Source organism: Tenrec ecaudatus, chromosome 15, assembly GCF_050624435.1.
Source record: "Tenrec ecaudatus isolate mTenEca1 chromosome 15, mTenEca1.hap1, whole genome shotgun sequence".
NCBI classification, from domain to species: domain Eukaryota; kingdom Metazoa; phylum Chordata; class Mammalia; order Afrosoricida; family Tenrecidae; genus Tenrec; species Tenrec ecaudatus.
The window spans coordinates 65615846-65641514 of record NC_134544.1 but is presented as its reverse complement, the minus strand read 5'-3'; the positions used below and the strand labels follow the sequence as shown (position 1 = coordinate 65641514).

General features: G+C 43.1%; 1 protein-coding gene across 7 annotated transcripts in view; it reads right to left on the bottom strand.

The window, feature by feature from the left end:
• PTPRM (protein tyrosine phosphatase receptor type M) overlaps positions 1 to 25669 on the bottom strand; it is a 901381-nt gene that overhangs the window by 20115 nt on the left and 855597 nt on the right. For all 7 annotated transcript variants that reach the window (XM_075533118.1, XM_075533119.1, XM_075533122.1 and 4 more), the window contains 7 exons: positions 19918 to 20034; positions 14784 to 14938; positions 14390 to 14525; positions 11718 to 11867; positions 10481 to 10654; positions 6132 to 6263; positions 2174 to 2299 (listed from right to left, as the gene is read on the bottom strand). In XM_075533118.1, coding sequence (XP_075389233.1) covers positions 2174 to 2299; positions 6132 to 6263; positions 10481 to 10654; positions 11718 to 11867; positions 14390 to 14525; positions 14784 to 14938; positions 19918 to 20034 — 990 coding nt within the window. The remainder of the gene's footprint in view (positions 1 to 2173; positions 2300 to 6131; positions 6264 to 10480; positions 10655 to 11717; positions 11868 to 14389; positions 14526 to 14783; positions 14939 to 19917; positions 20035 to 25669) is intronic.

Below are 25669 nucleotides of genomic sequence, written 5' to 3'. Positions count from 1 at the left end.
CTTGGTCTCCACCCAAAGGGAACAAAGCCAAGTGAAGAACATCAAAGATACAAGGAAACAATTAGTTCAAAGGGCTATTGCGTCATGGAAGTCTCAGTCTCCATGATCCCAAGACCTGAGGAACTAGATGGTGCTCGGGTCTCACTACTGACCCTTCTGAAAGGGATCGCCATAGAAAATCCCAGACAGAATGGGAAACTATGTGGAATGCAACTAAAAATCATTATGAATATATAGGTGTACTGGTCTGAGAGAGACTGGTGGGACCCTTGTGACTATGGGCCGTACTCATAATCAAGCTTGGAACTAAACTCATCTCTGTGGCTCACCATTCAGTCAAACAATAAAGTGAAGAAAAAACTGAGGTGGAAAAGAAAAAAAGAAAACAGGTGGTAGACTCCCTGATAGACCAATCCAAAGGGAAGCATTTTTCAGGGGAAGAGCTCAGAGCCAGGAAGGGATAGGAGACAAGGACCAAGAGAAACAGGGCAGAAGTGGAAAGAAAGTGAGCAGTGCCGTCAACGCCATGAGCAGATTAATTATGAACTGTTGTATGGAAAACCAATTTGCTCTGTAAGCTTTCCACCAAATCACAAACAATGTTCATAAAGAATAAATGTATTCCATATCTTGTATAGAAAAGCAACACCACGGTTCTATTATGACTTGGGCTCAGTTGCTTGAACTGGCACCCCTGTGGCCTTAGCAACATTTGGCTTACCCCACCTCTTTCTTCTAAGGAGCGCTGGTGGCCTAGTGGTTTGGGAGTTTGGCTGCTAACTACAAGGTCATCGATTTAGAGCTCGCTCACTGCCCTGCTCTGTAGGAACAAGATGAGGCTTTCTGCTTCTGTAAAGATCGATCGCCTCTGGAGCCTACAGGGGCTAAGTTACACTGTGTCCTATAAGCTTGTTCTGAGTCAGAATGAACTAGACGGTAGTGAGTGTTTTTTATAGCTCTCTTTTGTTGCCCATGGGGTTGTCTTGGCTGTTCCTTTGTCTTCCCTGAGCTCTCTGCCTCCATTCCATTTTCTAAGACCTCTTACTGACGGGTGTCCCTGACTCAGGCCTCAAAGCCTACCTTTTCACTCTCTAGCCTCATCTTTGAAGAGTCCTTTCAGTCCCATGGCTTTAAATAGCCATATTCTAAGAAGTCATAGATTTATGTCTCTAACTCAGACCTTTCTCCTGATTTTGCTTGGGGATATTTAGCTGCTGACTTGCTATTTCAACTTTTATGCCATACAGTCATCTCAAGCCGTATATGCCGCCAAATGAATCTGGACCCTTTCCTTGTGCTCCTAGATATCCCAATACTGCCACACCCACAGCTGTCACAAGTCAGCACCTGCCGACCTGTCTTCTGAGTTGCCTAGACACACCCTTACAGGCCACTCTTGATTTTGGCCTTAGACTTAACTTTTATAACACATAGCATATCTCTATTTCTGACTACCCGAGCCTGCTGCTATTTTGGGCTTAGTCATTGTCCTTTCTCCATGGATGACTGCATCAGCCTCCTTGGCTGATCTCTTTCACCTTGTACAGTTCATCCCCATGGTGCACAGTGTTCCCGGGAAAGTGTAACTCATGCGGTGTGCTTCCTCTATTTACAATGCTGGAATGGCTCCTTAGTTCCTCCTGACCACGGCCCACACAGCCTGCCCTGGCCTCTGCTCCCACATCCCTGTCCCGTGAGTGAACAGCTCTCCTTAGCGCTCCCCCTGTACTTGATGTGGTCCTTTTGAGCCTCCTCAGTGTTCTGAGAATGAACCAGGCGAGGTTCTGCATGTAGGCCTTTGCACCGGATGTCATATCTGGAGAGAATCCCAGTCACACTACTCCCTCACTTCTTTCAAAGAGCATCTACTATTTAAAAAAGAAACTAGCTCTTTCCATCCTGTTCATGGCTTTGGCACTCTCTACCCCCGCCCCCTTGTTTTTCTATAGCATTTATACCTGCCATTGCCCTATAATTTCTCAGATCTACCATTTCATATTTGTCCTCTCCCATGAGAATATACATGCCTAAGGTCAGGGCGAGCCTAGCTTTTGTTCTCTACGCATTCCAAACTCTGAGAAGGGTGCTGGGCATCAGGTGGGCACTCTCAGTACATGGAGAATGAGAAAATGATGAAAGCATCACTCTAAGGGCCATTGGCCATGATTCTTACTCGGGCGGCGTTGTAGATGCGGAATATCCTGCTGATGATGTCCTCTTCCAAATCGGCAGAAACAAACTCCACTTGGATGGGGCCGTGTCTGTGCACGCCGTTTTCTGGCCAGTACTGGGGACACAACTGAATTCAAAACACAGAAATGCAAGGTTAACTATAGGAATATTTTACTTCTAAGAGTGTGGCTGTGGTCCAGTACAAACATCTACTGTAACTCTTAGGACCTCAATGATTCATTTCTTTACTCCTGGCAAGTGAAGTTCATGCCTTTCTTTTTGGCTGATTCTCCAATTCTAGCTGTCCTTTTAAGTAATTTTTTGGTTTGTTTTCTTTGAAAGTACTGTTTACCCACAACCCTTCTGCTTTCCAAGGAGGTCCTGTGGATATTGGTCAGTGTAAGATCTCATTTGCTTGCTGAAAGGAATATATCAGTGTCTGGGGAGATGCCACTAGCTACTAGGACAAGAGCTTATGTCCCTAAGCTAGCACATTACCTTTTCACGTTAACATCTCTACCATCTATTGTGGGGGGTTTACACCTTAGTCTATAATCCCTTACTGGGAACAGGGCTATTTCATGTCATGTTTTAGACCCGATAACACTGTTGTTTAATTTTCATATTCCCAGCTCAGATTGAAGAAATCTAATGTAGAATCAATGCTTTGCTTTTTAGACAGAGGCAGTTTGAACTAAAAACATAAGTAGCCAGGGTCCCAAACCCCAGGCACCGGGGGTGCTGGCAACCAGAACTTTTACATAAATGTAACATGCAACATGTTGTGGTATGAGTGATGTCTGACTCGGTGGCTGGTGTGAGGAGGTGCTCCATTTCCACCAAACACTACACTTTGAGCAAGGCACGGGGAAGACTCCCCATAGAAACCTCTTCTTCTGTATCTTTCCTAAAAAGAGTCCTAATACATCCCTGACACTCAAACAGGCATTTAGAGTTTGACATGGAACTCATTGGGACTTGCTCTTCGATCGGCAGTCTTGGAGCTGCCTTTATCTGATCTTCCTGAGGGACAAACAGCGTGCGGCGAAGTGCTTCATCATTTTACATTATAACCCGTAGGGTCCAGAGCAGACACAAACCACACCGTCTCATTTTAAGCAAAGTGATGAGTGGCCGGGACATGCTTTGCTTCACAAAAGGGGAATCCACTGCTGAAATTCATTTTATGAATTTTATTTTCCAAAGTATCTAAAAGCTCATTGTCAAAGGTTGCTAGGTTTATTTATATCCAAGGTAGCAAGATCATTTTCAGTTAACAGTAGTTCAACTGAAATAGCAACATTTCTCTCAATTAAAAATTTGGAGGTTCTGATTTTGTGATTATGACTGAAACCAAGATAAACAAGCATGCTTTTAATATGAGTTGAGTTTGTAACATTTTACAAATTACATTTATTTATTTTAAGTAATAGTTCCATGAAGGTTATGCTTCTTTGTCAGCAGTTCTTGGTGACTCATGAGTTAGAAAACTGCCTTGTTAAAATACAGTATTTCTCATATTGCTTAAAAGTAACAGCTGGTTCAAAACCAACAGCTGCCTCATGGAAACCCACAGGGCGGTTCTGCTTTGTCTGATAGAGCAGCAGGGAGACTGCATTGACTCAATGCAAGTGGGAATTCATTTTGCTTCCTGCTTCTTCTTAGTTCAAGCTTCTAGTTAGAAGCTTGTAACCTAGATTAAAAATATGAATGGCCCGGGGTAGGCCTTGACTATTGGCATGGAGTCTTTCCCACCCTTTGTCTAAGTAAACAGGGTAGACAATGGCTTAAATGGTGTCTAACGCATCCATGAGCAGGACTTATAAATACTTTGAAAAGTTGAGTGCTATTCTTGTAAAAAAATTGCAAAGCCTTTAGATTCAAATGCTCAGTCGAGTATTCTCTAAGGGAGTAAGTCCCAGGAGCCTCCTTTCTCTCACTCTAAAAACTGGCTCTGGCTGCTGAACAAAACTGTATCCCTTTGTCTTATCTACCTCAGTGAGCTGGCTATTATTGGTAGGAGCTCAGATAGTGTGAGTTTAGAATTCAGCGATAGGGTTCAAATACTGTGGTTCAAAAAGAACACATGAAAATCAGTAACATCTTGTTCACTAATATGAAGAAAAAAAGTTTATAGCACTGCATTTCAGGATTCACAGTAGGAAAAAGTAAGAACAGAACAAAATCCAAAACACCGAACAGATCGATTCTAAAATAGAGACATCACTTATCCCATACTAGAGATTTTTGAACCAATGAAACTTAAACTATAGCATTTTAAATCAGAAAACCAGGCTCCTTAGCTCAATTTTGAATTGTATCTTTGGGTGATTCTTTTAAACACCGTGAGACTGGTTTCTATATATCTTTATAAATGCCAGTAATCTATCATTCTTGGAGGCTCAACGGAAAGAGTTCTAAATACTTAAGCCTCTTAAGTGAGCAATAAACTAGATGAGAACAGGGATGAGCAGTATTATTTTATTAACTAGGTTTCAGGATAGTCTTATTAATATGTAAAATTTTATGCCTCAAACATAATTAAAAACATTAGGAATTGGGTTTAATGTCCATGCCAATTGGTTAGCAGATTGATGGCCATGAAATGAATGTTGGGGACAAATCTATCCAGTTGGAAACTATAATAATTCAGAACTCTTTTTACAAAAGAATTTTCTCTATAAAATAGTAAATTGACTTGATTTCAGAACAAGTTTATGCTTAAAATATGCTAAATTCAAATTTTCAATAATACCCTATCACAATAGTTATGCCTATCATTGATATAAACCAACCAAACCAAACTGAACCAAATCAAGCCAAACCAAACTCACTGCCATCAAGTTGACTCAAAGTGACTCTATAGGACAGGGTAGAACGGGCCCTGTGAGTTTCCTCGGCTGGAACTGTGGGAATAGAAAGTCACGTCTTTCTCCCATGGGACCGCTGGTGGTTTCAAACTTCCAACCTTGCAGTTAGCAGTCAAATGGACACCATTTTGCCACCAGGGCTTTGTTATTTTTGGCACAACCTAACCCCGAAGCATAACATGTAACAAGGTGCTCCTTAAAATACAAGCCTCTGCTCCTTAAGGCCAGCTTGTAAAGGTCCCTCGACAGCTCTCCGTAGGGAAATATTTCTAGCCCCATCTGGTGATCATTGTCCAACTGTTTCTCTTCATCTTTAAGACTAGGAGCTATGAGGAAGCCCATTTTTCATTATTCTGAGCTTCTCATATCTCTAAACCCATGTTTTAATTCTTTTAAAAATCTTTACTGAAGAGTTAAAAATTAAAATGCCCCTTACAATCATTTGCCTCTCTCCACACATCCTTGTCAATAGCTCATCCCGTCTCCTTGACCTGAATATTCCAAGTGAGCAGTCTTAGGAAGCACATTGTAGGTTTGGGACTAAGCACCCTACCACAGGTTGAAGCCCTTTCTTTATCGCTCCAGTCTGTTCTGCAGCCCTAGTGGCATAGTGGATTCTATGTTGGGCTGCTTACTCAAGGTCAGCGGTTCAAACCCACAAGCAGCTCTCTGGGAAACCCAATCAGGCAGTTCTACTCTGACTTGGTGGCCACGAGGTGTTTTTTGTTGCAGTCTGCTTTGCTCTGCTCCCCTTTCAGTTATTATGTGTCGGCTTCCTGTTTGCTTTTTATATGCCCACTACCTTATTCCCACGCCAGTCTGTACTCTCATATTACAGGGAATACCTCATATCTGACTCTTGTCTTGCCTGTCATTCCTGTTGTCTATCATCTGCACCCATCTTTTTGCTTTATATTAAATCTGACTTTCTGCTCCACTTCCTGATTCCACTTTTCGTTTTTTTACAAGTGCATGTCAGCAAGATCATTCTCAACCCCTGCCTTCTCAAATGCAAGACAAAGCAAACCTAGAGCTATCTGGACTTGCCCTGTAGCACCACCTCTGATGAAAGTAACTCCTGAGTCTCACCTGGGCAGGATCCACGTCATTTAGCATAACTACAGATGTGCAGTGGTAATCCAGGACCAGCCTCCAGAAGTCTTTGACCGTGTTTGGCAAAGGATGCTGGGTGACTATGAAAGCGGATGGCTGTTTATAACTCTGAAAACACAAACCAGAAAGATCCAAATTTACTCTTGGGATTTTGAAAATGTTACGGGAGGAAGCTCTTTTGCACACATGGAAATTTGTGGCACAAAACACAGAACATATTTAGCAATCTTGAATACTATCACGCTCATCAATACCAAAATAGATTGAACATAAATTTATCTGCAAACTAACAATAAAAAATGTTCTTAGTTTGAGATTAGAGAAATTTCTAAATTCCTCCTATAAATATGTTATATTCTGGTAGGAGGGTATAAATCACTTCTATACATAGTTACTTTAATTAAAAATATTTTTAAGCTTCCTTTATATATTTTCTCTTCTTAATTGCTGTTCATTCAGGCGCAACTCATAGCAAGCCCACATAACAACAGAATGAAACGCGGGCTGGTGCTGTGCTATCCTCACCCCGGTGCTCATGCTGGAGTCCATTGTTGTTGCCCTGTGGTCAGCCATCTCCTGAAGGTCTTTCTCATACGGCTGTCTTTCCACTTACCAAGCATGCTATCCTTCCCCAGGGACTGGTCTCTCTTGACATGTCCAAAGCAGGTGAATCACAGTTTCATCAGCCTTGCCTCTATGGAACTTTCTTCCAAGACAGATTTGGTTGATTTTTTTGGCAGTCCATGGTACTTTCAATACTCTTTGCCAGCACCAGAATTCAAATGTATACACTTGTCATCTTTGGTCCAATCTTCACATGCATATGAGGCGACTGAAAATACCACGGCTGGGGCAGGCATACCTTAGACTTCAAAGTAACATCCTTGCTTTTCAGTACTTTAAAGAAGTCTTGTGCAGTAGATTTGCCCAAGCAATGAGTCCTTTGATCTCTTGATTGCTGCTTCCATGAGCACTGATTGTGGATCCAAGCAAGCAAAAACAAACAAACAAACAAACCCTTGAATTTCAATCTGTTCTGTTCATCACTATGTTACCTATTGTTCCAGTTGTGACGATTTTGCTTTCCTTTACATCGAGTTGTATCCATACTGAGCACTACAGACCTTGGTCTTCACCCGCATATGCTTTAAGTCCTCACTTTCAGCAAGCAAGGCTGTGTCTTCTGTGTATTGCAAGTTGTCATTAAGCCTTCCTCCAATCCTGATGCCTCCTTCGTCTCCATACAATCCAGCTTCTCTGATTAGTTGTTCATATACAGACTGAAAATTATGGTGAGAAGTGACAACCCTGATGCACACCTTCCTTGATCTTAAACCTTTATTCTGTTCACACAACCATCTGTTGACCCATGTACAGGCTCATGTGAGAACAATGAAGTGTTCTGGAATTCCCATGCTCCTTGTACTTTGTTATGATCCACAAAGTTGAATTCCTTGGCATAGTCAATAAAACGCAAGCAAATATCTTTCTGCTATTCTCTGGTTTCAGTCAAGATCCATCTGACATCATCAATGGTATCTCTTGTTCCATGTCTTCTGAATCTGACCTGGACCTCTGGCAGCAACCTATCAATGCACTACTGCAACTGTTGTTGGATGATCTTCAGCAAAAATTTAGTTTCATTTAATATTAATGATTTAAAAAACAATCAGGGCATTCTGTTGTGTCATAGTTCTTTGGAAAGGGTACAAAATGGGACTCTTCCAGTAGCTATCTTTCAAATTTCCTGGCATGGACAAGTGAGCGCTTCTAGGACAGTGGTTCTCAACCTTCCTAAGGCCGCGACCCTTTCATACAGTTCCTCATGTTGTGGTGACCCCCAACCATAACATTGTTTTCGTTGCTACTGCATAACTTTAATTTTGCTACTGTTATGAATCGGGCAGCCCCTATAAAAGGGTCGTTTGACCCCCAAAGGGGTCGCAACCAACAGGTTTAGAGCCGCAGTTTTCTAGTACTTCATCAGCTTGCTGAAATATTTCAATGGAGATATCACCATTCCTGGAGTCCTGTTCGCGGCTAATCCTTCGAGTGTAGCTGGAGCTTCTTGTGCAACCTCATGAAACGGCTGAATGTCAACGAGTTCATGTTGATATGGTGATTCTGTGTATTCATTCCATTTCCTTTTAATGCTTCCTGAAGCATTCAATGTTTTGCCCATCTGATCTTTTAGTTCTGCAACCTGAGGCTTGAATTTTTCTTCAGTTCTCTCAACTTGAGAGCTTGATGTCCTTCCTTTCTGGAGGTCTAACTCAAGGTCGTTGGACATTTCATCATACTTTCCTTTGTCTTCTCAAGCTAGCCTTTGAATGTTTCGGTTCCATCTCTTTCCTTCATCATTTCTTCCATTTGCCTTATCTACTTTACATTTAAGAGCGAGTTTCATAGACTCTAAAGAGCTACCCACTTTGCTCTTTTTATTCTTTCCTGCCTAGCGAATGACCTTCTGCTCTCTTCACGTTCTAGACGTCGTCCCACAGCTGGCCAGGTCTTCTGCCTTTAGTGTTCAATCAGCCAAATCTAAGCTTGAAATGGTCTCAAAACTCAAGTAGGATATACTTAAAGCCAAAATTTGACTCTTTTGAATTTGTTTTAATTTTTTTCCACTTCAATATGAACATACATATGAACATTTGATAAACTGTTCCAGAGTTTGGCTGCTGATATTGAGCTTCTCTATTGTCTCTTCCCATAGATGTAGTCAATTTGATTTTTGCGTATTCAATCTGGAGAAGTCCATGTGCATGGTCTCCATTTGTGTTGTTGAAAATGTATTTGCTATGAGCAAGTTGTTAGTCTTGCAAAATTCTATCATGCCATCTTGTTTCATTTCTATCTCCAAGAACATATTTTCCAACTACTGTTTCTTCCTCTTTATTTTCAACTTTTGCATTCCAATCTCCAATAATTAGAAATGCATCCTAATGGCATGTTTGATCAATTTCCTACTAAAGATTTTGGAAATTCCTTGAATTTCCTCCTCACCAGCTTTAGTAATTGGTGCATAAATTGTAATAATAGTTTTACTTATAGAGTCTCATTTTATGCCGATAGATATTATCCTATCACAGACAATGTTCTACTTTAAGATAGATAATGAAATCTCCTTTTTGATGAAGAATTCAATCACACTCCTCTTGAATCTGTCATTCTTGATATAGCTGATTTTCTAATTACAAATGACCAATATCAATCCATTTCAGCTCACAAACACCTAGAATATCAATCTTTATGTATTACATTTCATTTCTGACAACTTCCAGCTTTCCTAAATCCCTTCCTTGTACAATCCCAGTTCCAATTACTATCGGATGTCCGCAGTTGTTTCTTCTCATTTTGAGTTGAGGCCAATCAGCAAGTGAAGGTGCCAAAGGCTCTATTAGTGTCAACTCTGGAGGTAAAACCGTTTGAGAAGGCAGCTCTTCCTCGGTCATCTTTTGAGTGCCTCTGACCCGCGGGGCTCATCTCACGGCATTAACGCTGGCAACGCTCTGCTCATGAGGTTTTCCAACAAAGTTTCAATGCAATGCATCGCATTTTCTGTGGCTAATTTCTCAGAAGTGGAGAGGTGCTTCCTTCTTCACATTCTGTTCACAGCATGGGAGCTCTATTGAAACCTGTTCACTTTGGGTGAACCTGTTGGTATCTGAAATACCAGTCACACGGCTTGCAGCATCATAGTAACACACAAGCCACCTACATATGACAAACTGACAGACAAGTGGTGGACCTAAAAAATAACCCCTTATAATTAAAATAATGCTATTTCTGCTGTCATGTTGCTCTTTACAGGTCTGGGGAGCTTCAAACCCATCTCAGTTTACATTTACTGACATCATACAGGTAGCGCGAACATTTCCATTTTGGCTCTGAAAACATTCATTCCGTTTTTTCATCAGTTGAATAGCAAATGCCATTTAGAGGTGAGTAGACTGATGGAAAACAATGAGTTGTGCATGATCAGTGCTGACAGGTGATTTCCTCCTGTATGTTAATTACTACTGACACTGGGAGGCAAGGAGACGAAAATAATGCTGCAAAGCCTATTATACTACCTCACTGTCTCAGCCACTTAGCAGCTAGCTGTCTCTTGCCCTCTGGTGCACAGGTTAAACATTTAAGTGCCCCTCCAGTAACGGGGACATGCTTCATTTACCACCGCTTCCGGATCAGTTGTCTCGGAGAGACCAAGAACCCCAGTCTCGTTGCAGAAACACATGTGGGATCTGAAATGCATTTGGCTGCAAAGGTAGTTTGTGCTGAGAATAGAACAAGAGTAGGCGAGCACAACTGGAGGGCCTTACGTCCATGAGGGCGGCATTTATGTAGTTGCTGCTCTCCCCGTCGATTGTGATGAGGAAGGGCAGGCACCGGTCTGGGGGCAGGATATCCATGCATCGATTCTTCTCATGGTTCCTTGGCAGAAGTGCTATACTACAGTCTTCCACACGCAGCGTCGGTGTCACCATGTTTAGGGTCTACAGGACACAAGGCACATGTGAGGGAGAGATGCTCGACATTTGTCTCATGTCCAAAATTTCAAAGACTCAAGTTTCCTGCACTGCACTCACATCCTAGGCCCGAGAGACACCCAGACCTGCATACACACACTCACACACACACACTCTCTCTCTCTCTCACACACACACACATACTTACACACACACTCACACACACACTCACACACACTCTCTCTCACACACACACACACTCACACACACTCTCTCTCTCTCTCACACACACACTTACACACACACTCACACACACTCTCTCTCTCACACACACACACACACACTTACACATACACACACACACACACACACTCACACACCCCATACACGGGGCCCTGACACGCACAGGTAGATTTTCATTTCTCTCTTTGCTCCTGGATCTCATTCACAGCCAGTGTCCATCTGACAAAAGTGTCAGAGGGAGAGGCATAAGGGCCATGTTGATCCTTAGGATTAAGGATCCTTGGCAAAGTCTGACTAGAGCTGGATATTTGGAGATTTGGAAGGTAAGGAGTTGGGGAAAAGTGCAGCCCTAGAGTCAGGTATATTTATGCAGAGTTTGAACATGAGACATTCCACGAAGAAATACTGCCCAGAAAGTCTTCCCAATGCACATTTCTGTGGTTGGATTGTGTCCATACTTACACTGTGAATAAGGGGTCCAGGGTGGGTGGGGATACCTTGCTGTCTGCATTCAAGGGGAGAACATGGCTCTGTTAGACCACTGGGGCTCAACTAGGAAACCCCAGCCCCAGTCCCCAGGGACATTTGACAATGTCTGGACACATTTTGTCCTAACTGGAGTTGGGTTGATGATGCTTCTGATAGCTAGTTGATAGAAGCTGGGGATTCTGTGCAATATCATAGGACATGGGATCATCTGCAAATCAAAGCATTATCTGGCCCCAAATGACAATAGAGTTAAGGCAGAGAAACTCTGTGTTGGTCCCCGTGTCTGAGGGCTGACATGGAGGACTTTCCTACGGAGCAAGGTTACAGGCCATCTCCCTGTCCCTCTGCTATGACTTACCCGGAATTCTTCTTTAATTTGGCTTGAATTTGTCTGAGGGTCCAGTTTGTTCATATCATAATACAGCGACCTAACTTGGGAAGCAGGGACAGAGGTGTCTCCACAAAGACAGGCTTCCAAGATTGCATCATGGATGAACACATACTGCTCCTGGGGCACAGACAGGACGAGTTAGTGAGGGTGCAATCCAAAGGACCAAGAGGTCGTTAGAGGAGGAGGGAAGGCACAACAACAGTTTAGCCCCACGCTTCAGAGAAAGGAACAGTGGCCGAGCACAGATCATACATTCCTGGCCGAGAGCAGGAGCCCCGAGAAGCTGAGTACCAGGAGAAGCGGTTTCCCAGTGCCAACAACCTGGTTGGCCACTAGTGGCTGCACAAATGGAAGAAGGGAAGATAGAATCTCAAAGTGGAGTATTTCACTGATTGAATAAATACAATTCAATATTATCAACAACAAATAAACCCAAGCCAGTGCTATCAACTTGATTCTGATTCACAGGCCAGTCTATATAACAAGAGTAGGGCTGTAACTCTTTAGAAGAGAAGACAGCTTAATCTCTCTCCTGCAGGGTGGCTGGTGGGTTTAGACCACAGGCCTTGTGGTCAGCACTCACTGCTTCCTTGGAAACACCCGTGGTCTCAGAGAAAGCTCTGAAATACTATAAGAAATATGGCTGACAGAGGAGCCAGCCAGGGTGCAGGGTGGCAACAATGAAACACATAACTTTCCTCTAGTTCTTAAATGCTTCCTCCCCCCCCACTATCATGATCCCAATTCTGCCTTACAAATCTGGCTAGACCAGAGGATGTACACTGGCACAGATAGCAACTGGAAACAGGGCATCCAGGACAGATGACCCCTTCAGGACCAGTGGGGACAGTGGCGATGCCTGGAGGGTAGAGGAAATGTAGGGTGGAAAGGGGGAACCAATTACAAGAATCTACGTATAACCTCCTCCCTGGGGGTGGACAACAGAGAAGGGGGTGAGGGGAGATGTTGGACAGTATAAGATATGACAAAATAATAATAATTTAGAAATGATGAAGGGTTCATGAAGGAGGTGGAGGGAGGGAGAGAAGGGTAAAAATGAGGAGCTGATATTAAGGGCTCAAGTAGAAGGCAAGTGTCTTGAGAATGATGATGGCAACAAATGTGTCAACAAATGCTTGAAACAATGGATATATGTATGGATTGTGATAAGAGTTATATGAGCCCCCAATAAAATGATTTTAAAAAAGAATAAAAGGTTATATTGCAGATCTTATAAATATTCTGAGAATGGTAGGTAAAGCATATTTAATACTGATGAACAAAGTTTTAGCCTGTATTGGAAAAATCATTTCTAATAAAATATTACCAAAAAAAGAGAAAGAATTATGGCTAATAAAACCCCCAAATACCTTGCTTCTGATTTGGGTGTCAGCATTTCCGGTGGGAAATGAGCATAATTTTACCTTTACAGCAAAAAGGAGATTTGTTGATCAATTTGTCCTAGAAATTTGACCTTGCTAGGACAACACGATGTCCTGAGTGCTTGGCTGCTTATTTGAAAGCATTGATTAATGCGATGATTATAAAAGCCCTTCTATGTCCATAGAACAGCGCTTACATATATGCTAAATACATTCAATTACGAAATGGATCCTCTCATCCAGAATTGAAATGTTTTTCCCTACATTTAATTACTAAAGTTTTACCATATTTATTGTTATGTTACATCTAAAAACTCTTATTACTTTTAATTTCTATAGATAACTATAGCTCTTAGTTTTCAAAAGCAGCCATTCCTATTAAAAACACTCAGTGTAAGAGGATTCAGTGAGAAAATGGATGTGGCAACACTCGATCAACTATAAAGTGCATTAAAAGTGAATTTCATTGTTATCTTTTAAACAAAATATTTATATACTAAAAAAGGAGGTTCTGAGAGCAACACCAACAGTTTCTACTATTTTTATTTATGTTGTTTTGAAAAATCTATTAAGCCTCAGTGGCTTTGAAAACTTGAATATACAATCTAATGAGGGATTACTACTAATTCCTCATTCTGCTCCATGAATCATTTTTCAGGTGGTAGGTAAAATGAGACATGAATTTCCCATTTCTCAAAAATTTCTCATTCTCATAAATTCCTGATATACTTTGAATTCTAGTTCATTGAATTATTGGATGAGTTTAGGTACTGAAAATTAGGCCCATGTCCTGGTGCCAGGCCTGTAGGGAGGAGTGTTCAGGACAGCAGGCGCCTTCTCCCAGCACCTTCAGAGAAGAGCACAAGGCACAGGGCTTACCTTGCAGTTCCTTGGTAGTTGCCTTGGTTCACTCAGGGATGACCTTACTCTGGCTACTAGCTACTTAAAGATAACAAAATGGTCGGGAACCCAAGCGCTAATATAGAAACTATGCCTTGGTCACATGGCCATAAGGAACAAATTTAGGTTTATGGCTACAGACCCTGTTACCTGGAAAATTCCTGCTCTTTTTATTACTGACAGGAAAAATTAAGGGAAGGGAGCAAACAATCAAAGAAGGAAAGCAGGAAACAGAGACGGCCAGATGCATCATTCTGCCTTCTCGGGGGATTTGTAGAGATAACTGCTGTGTTTCTTCCTCTCAGTTCTTGGAGAGGAAGAAGCAGAGGCCTCGGGACTGAGGGTGAGCAGCAGTACCTCTGTCTGCACCATGTTCACCCGTCGTGAACGTAGCTCCCTGACGCAGTTATAGATGTCCACCACCCCTTCTCTCTCCGCCATGTCCAACATGATATCAATGACGATGAAACAGCCAGTCCGCCCAGCACCAGCACTGAATGAAAAGAGGCATCAGTTAGTGGAGGGGACAGGGGCCTCTGTGTTACTTATCCTTCTTACAAGTTTATACCGAGGTAAAAGCAACAGCACAAGACGGACCTATTAAGGTGTGCACCTTAGTGGCAGTTGGTGCATTCATCAAGCTGGTCAACCACTTTTGATCCTGTCCTAGACATTTTCCTTTCCTCCCCAGAAGACTCTCGTCCCACGAGCCACGGTGCTTCTTGTACGAGACCCTGGACACGGTGCTTACCTGCAGTGCACCACCAACGGGCCTGCATTAGGCGGGCTCTTGGACTTGACCTGCCGGACGAACCCCAGCAGCCCTGTAGCGTGGTAGGGGACCCCGTGATCAGGCCAGCCGGTGAAGTGAAACTGTCTGATCTCCCGGATTTCATGAACGCCTCTCTGCCAATGAGCCGCCAGCCACCACACAGGAGGGAACAAAGGAAAATAGTGGTGAGTAACCAGGAGACACAGAGTTGCAAGCCAAGGGCTAGAGAACTCTGCACAATACATGGAAAGATCATCTAGATGCAATACACATTTGAAAGTCCTCACTTAGGAACCCTGACAGTTGTGGGTGTGAAGGGGAGATGATGTGTGAGTCTATGGGCACTTCCAGAAAACTGATGGATCTCTGACTCTCTCAGAAGTTCCTTTCTAAAAAGTGTCGTATGTTGAAAAGTGGCATTTTTCATTACAGCCTATGATACGTGTGAGGTGAGACACAAAACAGGGACTCAAAGAGGAAATGAAAGCTGTCTGTGTGCTCCATACTGCAGTGGAGACCTTTGCTCTGGCTCCATTGTGTTGTAGCGTCTCTTTGTGCAGGGTCGGCCACAGGGACATCCATAATAGGGGCTCAGAAACGTTGGCTGTAGAAATGAAAGAGGGTTTCTTCGTATCCGCAGACACAGAAGACGGATTTGCATTCGGTTGTTTAGGTTTCTCCTTTAATGCGCGCTAACATTGAACCCCTTCGTTTGCCCAGCACACCGGAGTGACGACTGAGGCATGAAGCATGACAAGCGGGATGAGGGCACCACCCCCTGTCTTCCAGCGGTGCCACAGCGGCTTATGGGAAACAGGTAATGTTCACTGCAGAACCAGGAGGTGAACGCGCTGGGATTCCATGTTAGAGTAAATAAATTGGAAAGGGATGCCTGGCAAAAGGCAAAATGGCAAAAATCAAGGTAACTTACATGTTTTGAAATTAGATTTATTGATAGACACTGATTTTTTCCTAGTTTTGAGTTTCTGTATCAATATTGTACTCAAATGCCGAAGATTCCTTTAAAATACAGACACTGTTTCCAGAGTCAAGGCCAGATCAAATTTAACTTCCTTCCCTCACTCAAAGAGTGTTGACCAAGCGCCATCTCTGTGTGAGGTTCTGGGTTTGGTACTAGGTACCGTACATGTGCCACTCATTAACCATTCACGCGACCATCAGTTATTATTCACACAGAACAGTGAAAAAAGGAAGACATTTAGAATTTTAATGTGCTTTGAAAGACTAGCAGAGGTAAACAGAGATTGTAAGAGAAGACTTGCTTGTTATTAAATGTGTTAGCATGTGTTAGTTTAATAGCTCAGAGATGCAGAGAGCCCCCAGATAGTATTTTAAGGGGTTAAATATGAAGGAAATAAGCAGTCAGGGGTCACAGATGACAATCAACATTGTCAACTGCTAAGTGTGCCCTGTCCTCCCAGAGTCATATTCCTGGTTAGTTACGAGACCACTCTTCTTAGAACTGAAACCATGGTCACGTAATTCTCCATTACAACACAGACTTACGTGGTTGGGCTAGAGCCCCTCCAACCCCTAGAGAGCTCCTCTGTATGTTGACTCTGGCAAGGATGCTTCCAATTTCATGATAAGCATGCCATGAACTGAGAAAGCTTATTTATAATAAAAATTTATTTAATAAAAAAATTATTTATTCCAAAGGGGACTTTACTTCCACGGAGTGTTTTTGGTTTGCTTCATTAAAATTTTTAAATTACATCTCTTTGTAGCATTACTAGATTTCTGCTCTAGCACCCCCAAGTCCATCCATCTTGCCATAGATCCTCAGCCAAGCTCACCAAGACTCATTTTCTGAGTAGTATACATGTCAGTTTCTGGTATTCAGAAAACTTTTTCTCAAATAACACACTCTCCCGCCCCTAGCATGTGTTCACTTTGGACAAGATTAGTAAAGAAAACTGCTCTGGAGCTGACTCTGGTTCATTATCAACACGGAGGTTATAATAGTAATAATAATAATAAAAAATAATGCCTAGCATGAAGTGGGTGCTTAATCAATATTGTTTTTGGAGGGAATAAATCCTGCTATATTTATCCCGTCTTTGAGACGGTAGGATCACTGCCTTCCCTGAGCCCCAGGCAGTTCCTGGGTAGAGAGAATTCAGTGTTTACCGTAAGCTTCCTTCCTGCCCACAGTGGGAAAGGACAGGTTGAACAGAGAGCCCCGATCCAGAGAGACTCTAGATCAGTCTTCCTTCTGAAATCACAGGCACGCTATGTTTTTGCAAATCTGTTCGGCTTTGAGTCATTAGCTGTGTGGGAAAGGAAGGCTGACAATCAGACACGAAGCGAGAAGTCCTTGGTTTCCCGGCTGCTTGTTTTGCAGAGTGCAGCGCAAAGCCATTTTCAAACCTTCAGTCGCCCACTGGAGCAGAACCTCCAAAACAGACTCAGAGCTGCTGGGATTTCAACAGCACGTGCTTGACTCTTTGGTTGTTTTTCCTTTCACCTCTAATGAGAGTTTAAAACCTCCGTGAACAGCTCCGCAGGAGTCCTAATGATTTGTTTTTCTTAAAGATTCCAATTGCCCAGTTAGAAAATCACTAACATGTCATTTTGATTTCCCGAAATGCATTAATAAGCTCCCCTTCCTCCCCTTTCTTCCACCACCTCTCCATTGGCTGTCTAATGACTGAAATAACTGGGTGCTGGAAGACGCTTATGTGCAGCTGGGAGAGGACAATGAGAGGTTAAAAAAAGAGCAAGGAAACAAACAAACCCTTTCTTGAGCAGCAGACACACAATTTCAACTTACTAGAGCGCTGACTACTGTTTAAGGAACGCCTCGTGGAAGCGATGGCTTTTAGATGGGTTACTGTTTTGAACGGGGAGGGGGCTTGGAAGTCTTTTATCACTCTCTGCTTTAATGCAGTTATTCATGAGTGCCCTTGCCAACAGCCAAACCAAAATCCTCCACGTGTGTGCTCCCCCACCCCGATCCTGCCTAAGCAGGAAAAAATGACATCAAAGTGTGATGCTCAGAAGTTGAAGAATTGAGTCCACCAGAACTCCACATTCTTTGAAGTCTCCAAGCCTCCTGCCTGCTTATTAAAAAAGATAGGCCAAGGGAAAAAAAGCTAAATACGACGAGAAACAGATTAAAATAAAGTCTTTCCAGTCTTGTGATTCTATGACAAATATGGATTTGCAAACTAGTAGAGGCAGTTCAAAAAATCAGGGCAAAGTAGTCAACAAGCAGATGCTATAATTTCCCAACTCTTCCAGTTAATGCAACAAGGGCATTTCAATGCTGTGAGAATGAACACTCGAGAGGAAGGCCAACCTCCAAGCACCTAGCAGGTCACTTACAACCTCCGTACTCCAAGGGGGCTACTACTGTTAATGGAGGGCAGGCTTTCATGGGATATATTCACAGAAGAATGTAGGCTTCAGTGATGGGCTGCTAACTGCAAACAGGGAATCCAGGACAGACAGATGACTCCTTCAGGACCAGTGGTGAGAGTGGTGATGTCTGGAGGGTAGAGGGAAGGTGGGGTGGAAAGGGGGAACTGATTCAAGAATCTACTTATAGCCTCCTCCCTGGAGGATGGACAGCAGAGAAGAGGACGAGGGGAGACGTTGGACAGTGTAACATATGACAAAATAATAAATGATTTATGAATGATGAAGGGTTCATGAGGAAAGGGGAGTGGGGAGGGAGGGGGAAAATGAGGCATCGATATTAGGGGCTCAAGTGGAAGGCAAATGTTTAGAGAATGATGATGGCAACAAATGTACATATGTGCTTGACAATGGATGTATGTATGGATTGTGATAATTGTACGAGCCCCCATAAAATGATTTAAATTTAAAAAATGAAAAAAAAAGAGTAGGTCTTAAAATAAATAAAGAAAATGAGTTTTTTCAAGTTAAAAAAAAGTGATGGGCTGCTAACCTCAAGGTTGGCAGTTCAAATCCACTATCTACTTCACTGGAGAAAGATGAGGTCGTCTACTTCTCAGACACCCTCTGAAACAGTTCTGCTCTATCCTATAGGGCTGCTATGAGTTGGAACTGATTCAAAGGTAGTACATTAGTGGGAGTGCAAATGTGCAATTCTTCGCTCTGAATCAAGAACACTTGATATACGAGTCTATAGCTCTCACAGACACACATGTGAGTCCCTTTTGTAGAAGTCAAGATGAGAACTGGAAGGGAGAGTACTTCTGAGCCACACCATCTGCAGTGTCTCCACTGCCTCCCTGTGACGCTTGTTTGGATGGATAGCACTTTGCTTACTCCCGGCCCCTCTCTGTGTCAGCAGAAAGAGAGGGAGGGAGGGAGGTGATTCCCTGTTCTGTCCCACAATGCTTCCCAGAGAATGAGTGCATCTATACGCAGGGGATGAGGCTTAATAGAGCCCCCGTATAGCATTTCTCTACTCAACACCGACAACTGCAAAAGCCGAGCTGAAATGGGAGTGAAAGGGAATCACTGTGTGGTCCACGCAGAAGTGTCCCATAGCTCATGCTGATTAGCCACTCGTGTTTTTTTTGGTAGGCCACTTTTCCCTGACAAATCCACTAGTCCATGTTAAACGTGTCAGAGAAGTAGAGACGTTCTCGGAGGAGTGAAGGATTACTTCTCACCGATGGCACTAAGTCATTAATGGAAACCCACACAGACATACAACACAGACGGGTTGATCAAACTGTCTGCGGACAAAGAGAGAGAGATGGGCAGAAGGAAAAAGGTAACCAACAATCCCAACACAACCCCCTGCCATGGAGGCGTTTCAGCCCCAGCAGCACTCCCTGGGGTTTCAGACTGTGTGTTTCTATTGCAGCAGACAGCTACGTCCTTGTCCTGTGGGGGAGTTGGTGGGTTAAACCCCCCATTTTGCAGTTGTGTTTTACTCTAACAGCAACTTATAGATTCTTATGAAATGGGAATGTTTTGCTGTAAAGATGGAACTGAGTTCTTATAGCTCTAGAGGATAAGGTACGATCTTGAGAGCTCACTAAGCAGAGCCTTAAACCTGATCACATGGTAAGTTATCCTATATATGTTACTGAAGCTAGTGTAGCAAAATGAACATCTAACCATAGCCTTTAAGAGTGGTAGACAAACTTACCTTTTCAACAGCAAATGTTCTCATCACATATTCTGCCAGGAGCTCTGTTTCTATCAGGGTAACTTTAATGTCTTTGTATATCTCGGTATCATCTGGCCAGTATTTGCAGCATTTGACCTTTAGAAAATAGAAGGGAAATTAAGGGTTTAGTTTTTTCAGTTCCATCAATGATGGGTCACTAGGATTTATAGGATAAAATTCACACACAAAAATCAAACTGTTAATTTAAGATCAAGGCTTATTTTTTTCCCCTCTTACATCATCTGTTCATTTTCTTCTCTCTCAAGAAGAAAATAAAATTTCAGTTATGGGAGAGGCCAAGCCGAGGAACATGGTCTGAGTGAAGACAAATTGTATTTATACTAAAATATTTCAGTTACATGAACCATTCATTTCCTGTGCATGGGAATGTCCTAGACATTGAACCAAAAAAGTAGTTGGCAATATTTTAGATCCTCTGAATTTTAGTTTCCTTCTTTTTAAGAAATCAATTGACAATTGATTTTTGAGGAAGAGTGAGCAGGATATCAGAGCCAAACTAAAGATTAGGAGTTTCATCCAGGGTGGTGATTGATAATGTCCTCTAAAATAAAAATGAAAACAACCATGATCTCACTCAGATAAACCAGAGACATAGATAAACCATAGATGTATGAATGTAATTTGAGTTTGCACTTAATTCTAGCCTTGATTTAAGAACAATTAGTTCTTCTGACACTGTCCTGCTTGATCCTTGCCCTCCTAAAGAGGTCACTGAAGATATATATAGATACTATAGCAAAGTGTGGTGAAGAAACTAGATGCTTCCTATCAGAAGGGGGCTTAAAGGATTGCCATCAAATAAGCAGCTACCTAAATGAGATGCAAACTAAGTCCCCATGGGCACCAGCCTGTGTCATTCAAGGATCGTAAATACCAAAATCCAAATCTGAAGGAGGGAATGGCACCAGAACTCTAACTGTCAACACTTGTTTGCAGAAGGCTATGGATGAAAGTGGAAGTCCAAACGATATTTGCAGGGTCCACACGTGGACTGAGCCTCTGGTGAACTACCTCTGATCATAGTTGGGGATGTGAACAATCTTATCAGATGGAGAGCACTGTCAAGTCGATTATGGCAGATGCAGTTAGGGTAGATGTAATAGCATTTTTTTTTTAACAATTTATTGGGGCTGATACAATTCTTTTCACAGTTCATACATATACATACATCAATTGTATAAAGCACATCTGTACAGTCTTTGCCCTAATCATTTTTTTCTCTTTTCTTCTTTTACATTTTATTAGGGACTCCAACAACTCTTACCACAATCCATACATATACATACATCAATTGTATAAAGCACATCCATACATTCCCTGCCCCAATCATTCTCAAGGCATTTGCTCTCCCCTTAAGCCCCTTGCATCAGGTCCTCTTTTTTTTCCCCCCCTCCCTCCCCTTTCCCCCCTCCCTCATATGCCCTTGGTAATTTATACCTCGTTATTTTGTCATATCTTGCCCTATTCGGGGTCTCCCTTGCCCCCTTCTCTGCTGTCCCTCTCCCAGGGAAGAGGTCACATGTGGATCCTTGTAATCAGTTCCCCCTTTCCAACCCACTCACCCTCCACTCTCCCAGCATCGTCCCTCACGCCCTTGGTCCTGAAGGTATCATCCACCCTGGATTCCCTGTACCTCCAACCCTCATATGTATCAGTGTACAGCCTCTGTCCTATCCAGCCCTGCAAGGTAGAATTCGGATCATGGTAGTTGGGGGGAGGAAGCATCCAGGATCTGGGGGAAAGCTGTGTTCTTCATCGATACTACCTCACACCCTAATTAACCCATCTCCTCTCCTAAGCCCCTCTATGAGGGGATCTCCATTGGCCGACACTTGGGCCTTGGGTCTCCACTCTGCACTTCCCCCTTCATTTAATATAATATATATATACACATACATATATACATATACACATATATACACATACATACACACACTTATATCTTTTTTTTTTTTGCATGATGCCTTATATCTGGTCCCTTGGGCACCTCGTGATCGCACTGGCCGGTGTGCTTCTTCCATGTGGGCTTATTTGTTTCTGAGCGAGATGGCCGCTTGTTCACCTTCAAGCCTTTAAGACCCCAGACACTATCTCTTTTGATAGCCGGGCACCATCAGCTTTCTTCACCACATTTGCTTATGCACCCATTTGTCTTCAGCGATCCTATCATGGAGGTGTGCAGTCAATGATATGATTTTTTGTTCTTTGATGCCTGGTAACTGATCCCTTTGGGACCACTCGATCACACAGGCTGGTGTGTTCTTCCATGTGGACTTTGTTGCTTCTGAGCTAGATGGCCGCTTGTTTATCTTCAAGCCTTTAAGACCCCAGTCACTATCTCTTTTGATAGCCGGGCACCATCAGCTTTCTTCACCACATTTACTTGTTCACCCACTTTGGCTCCAGCCGTTGTGTCGGGAGAGTGAGCATCATAGAGTTCCAATTTAATAAAAGAAGGTATTCATGCATAGAGGGAGTGTTTGAGTAGAGGCCCAAGGTCCTTCCGCCAACTTAATACTTGACCTATAAATATCGACACAAAGATCTATTTCCCCAACCTCCTATATATATTTGCATGTACATGTCTTTGTCTAGACCTCCATGAATGCCCTTTGACTCCTAGCTCTTTCCTCCATCTCCCTTGACCTTCCTCATGCCCTATTACCATGCTTCATCGCCACCTGGGCTAGAGTATACCTCTTCTCTAAGCAACCTTACCCTTGATCATTTCCCACCAGGCCTGCCACTCCCCCTTCTGTACCCTTTGGGGTCCCATGTTTTTCCCTTGTCCCTGGGTTTGTTAACACCACTTCCTTACCCCCCCCTACCCCCCACCCCAAGTCCCCCCGGAACTGTCGGTCCCGTTGTTTTTCATCCAGATAGTTCATCCAGCCTGTCCTATTCAGACAGACCTGTGGAGTCACTAACATGCACGAAAACTAGACAGAGGAACACAAAGCAACAGTATACAACCAGACAACAAAACAACCAAAACAAACCACTGAAAAAGAACAGAACAAAACAGTTCACAAGAGAAAAGCTTGTAGTTAGTTCAGGGATCTTTGCTGGCCCTTAGGAGCGATTTCCAGTACAGTCTGTTGGGGCACCACGCCCTGGCCCCAAAGTCCACTTTCAGCATTCCCTGGGGACCTTGCCACTCCATTCCCTTGCTGTTCCACTGCACTCCCCCAGTGATTTGCCTCGGTGTGGTGGGATCAGGTCAGGTGCAATTCCCACACTGTGTCTCCGGTGCTGTCCCCTGTATCGCCCTTAGTCACTGAGGGGCATCATGTCTCATAGTAGGGCCAGCCATGTTGTTCTCTCTGTGGACTGGCTGCTCTACTCAGGAACATCATCATCACGGCCTGGTGGGCCAGGCTGTGCTCCACTCTCTCCTCCTGCCCCTTCATCTGCTCCCGTGTGCTCTGATCAAATATGTCCATCTCCCATAGCTGCAGGGTCAATGTCGTCCTTTGGAACAAGTTCTTTTCGGGGGAGGGGCAGGAATCCACTTAATTTATGGTGCTGGGGCCAGCCTCCCAGACCTCTCCACCGGTTCCGTCCTCCACGCCGGGATATTGCATTCACACCTTCCGACACTGGGTTGAAGTCTGGTCCCACTTTCCCTGTGGAGATATAAACCATACCCTCCCCTTGGGTGGATTACTGCCCCATTTCTGTCATGCTGATTGTACTTACCTCAGGGGACTCATGTTGTACCTGTCCCTTTGGCTCTGGCTTACCTCGCTTAACATAATTCCTTCCAGCTCTTCCCATGAAATAACGTGTTTCATGTGCTCATCGGTGCTTTTTAGTGCTGCATAATACTCCATTGTGTGTATGTGCCAAAGTTTGCTAATCCACTCGTCTATCGATGGAAACTTAGGCTGTTTCCAAGTCTTTGCTATTGTGAATTGTGCCGCAATAAACATTGGAGCGCATATGACTGGTCGTGTTTTATTTGCTGCTTCAACCGGGTATATGCCCAGTAGAGGGATGGCTGGGTCGTAAGGTAGATCAATTTCCATTTTCTTTAGGTATCGCCAGATTGCTTTCCACAGTGTCTGTACAAATCTGCACGACCACCAGCAGTGGAGGAGGGTTCCTATTTCACCACAGCCCCTCCAACACTTGTTGCTCTCTGATTTACTGATCTGGGCTAGCCTGAGGGGTGTTAGGTGGTATCTCATGGTTGTTTTGATTTGCATTTCTCTTATGGCAAGGGACTTCGAGCACTTTCTCATATATTTATTGGCCATATTGATCTCCTCTCTAGTGAAAGTTCTTCTCATTTCTTTTGCCCACTTCCTTAGGGGGTTAACTGTTTTCCTCTTTTTGCAGGTCATGATGGTGTTATAGATTTTAGTAATGAGCCCTTTGTCTGACGTGTCATGTAATAGCATTTAATCTTCCTGCTAACACATTTTTAAGGTTGTTTCAGAACAGAAGGAAGCTAAAATTCAGAGGAGTCAACATATTTCAGAATTCTTGAAAACACCTGACATTGTATCCCTATGCTGCAACAGATCTAGAAAGAACTGAATTACATGGAAAGAGAAAATCACACAAGTCAAGGCTGGATCCATGTAGGAAGGAAAATTCCAGTTTGGGAAAGTTTACAAAAAAAGAAAATACAGACCGAGATTGCCTTTCCTATAATGCCAAACACCTGTGGTCCATTGTATTTGTGTGGTATGTTTCATGTCATTGCGCTAGCTGCTTCTATACAGAAGTCTTTGGTAGACGGGAAGATGTTAACCAAACACTTAAGGAGAGTGATGCAGCGCAGCAAAGATCAAGCTGGTCCCTGCCTTCACTACATTTTCAGCATTCAGCTTTTTTTTCCTTCCTCTTGGTACCATTATCTGTGATGATAGAAAGGGCTTATCCATAATATTTCAGAAATGTACTCATTGAGATTTGTGCTGCATCTAAAGTACGCCAGAATAAAGGATGGCTACAGTTTTTCCAGCTCCTGCCTTGGTTGCACAGCAATGCCAATTTTGAAGCAACCATCACTTCACTTCTAGAGTTTCTAGCACCGTGCTGTTGTCGTAGCTGTTTGATGCAATGGAGCCAGTTTTGACGGAGCGAGGTCCCACGCGCGATGGAACAAAACATGGTGTCTGGACCCGAGCCGGCTTCACAATTGTTCTAGTTCGGGCTGTAGGTGCAGGCACTGTGTCAGGTCAGCTGTTGATGGTCTTCTTCTTTGTGCTGCTCCTCTACGTTAGCAAGGCGGGTATTCTTTTCTGGAGAAGGGTCTCTGAATAAAATAAATGTCCAAAGTACACGAGAGGAAGTCTCACCGTCCTTGTCCTCAGGAGCATTCTGGCGGCACTTCTGAGACAGAATTGCTTGTTCTTTGGCAGTCAGTCCATGGTACATTCAATGCTCTTTGCCAGCACCGTAATTCAAGTACTTTGATTCTTCTCCCTTGTCCCAGGTCTTCCTAGGCCTTCCTTATTCAATGCTCAACTTTCACATGCATATAAAATGACTGAAGGCACCATAGCTTGAATCAGACATAATATACAATGCTAATTAATAATGATGTTTATAAGATACTTATTTGATTCTGTTGTATATTGAGGGACTTACTTTAATTGTTTGGTCACTTTGCTATGTAAGTAGAAGGAAGCAGATAAACATAAAATGACAAATATAGTATATTAGATGACTTTTAAAAAATTAAGTAATTCTTGATAGA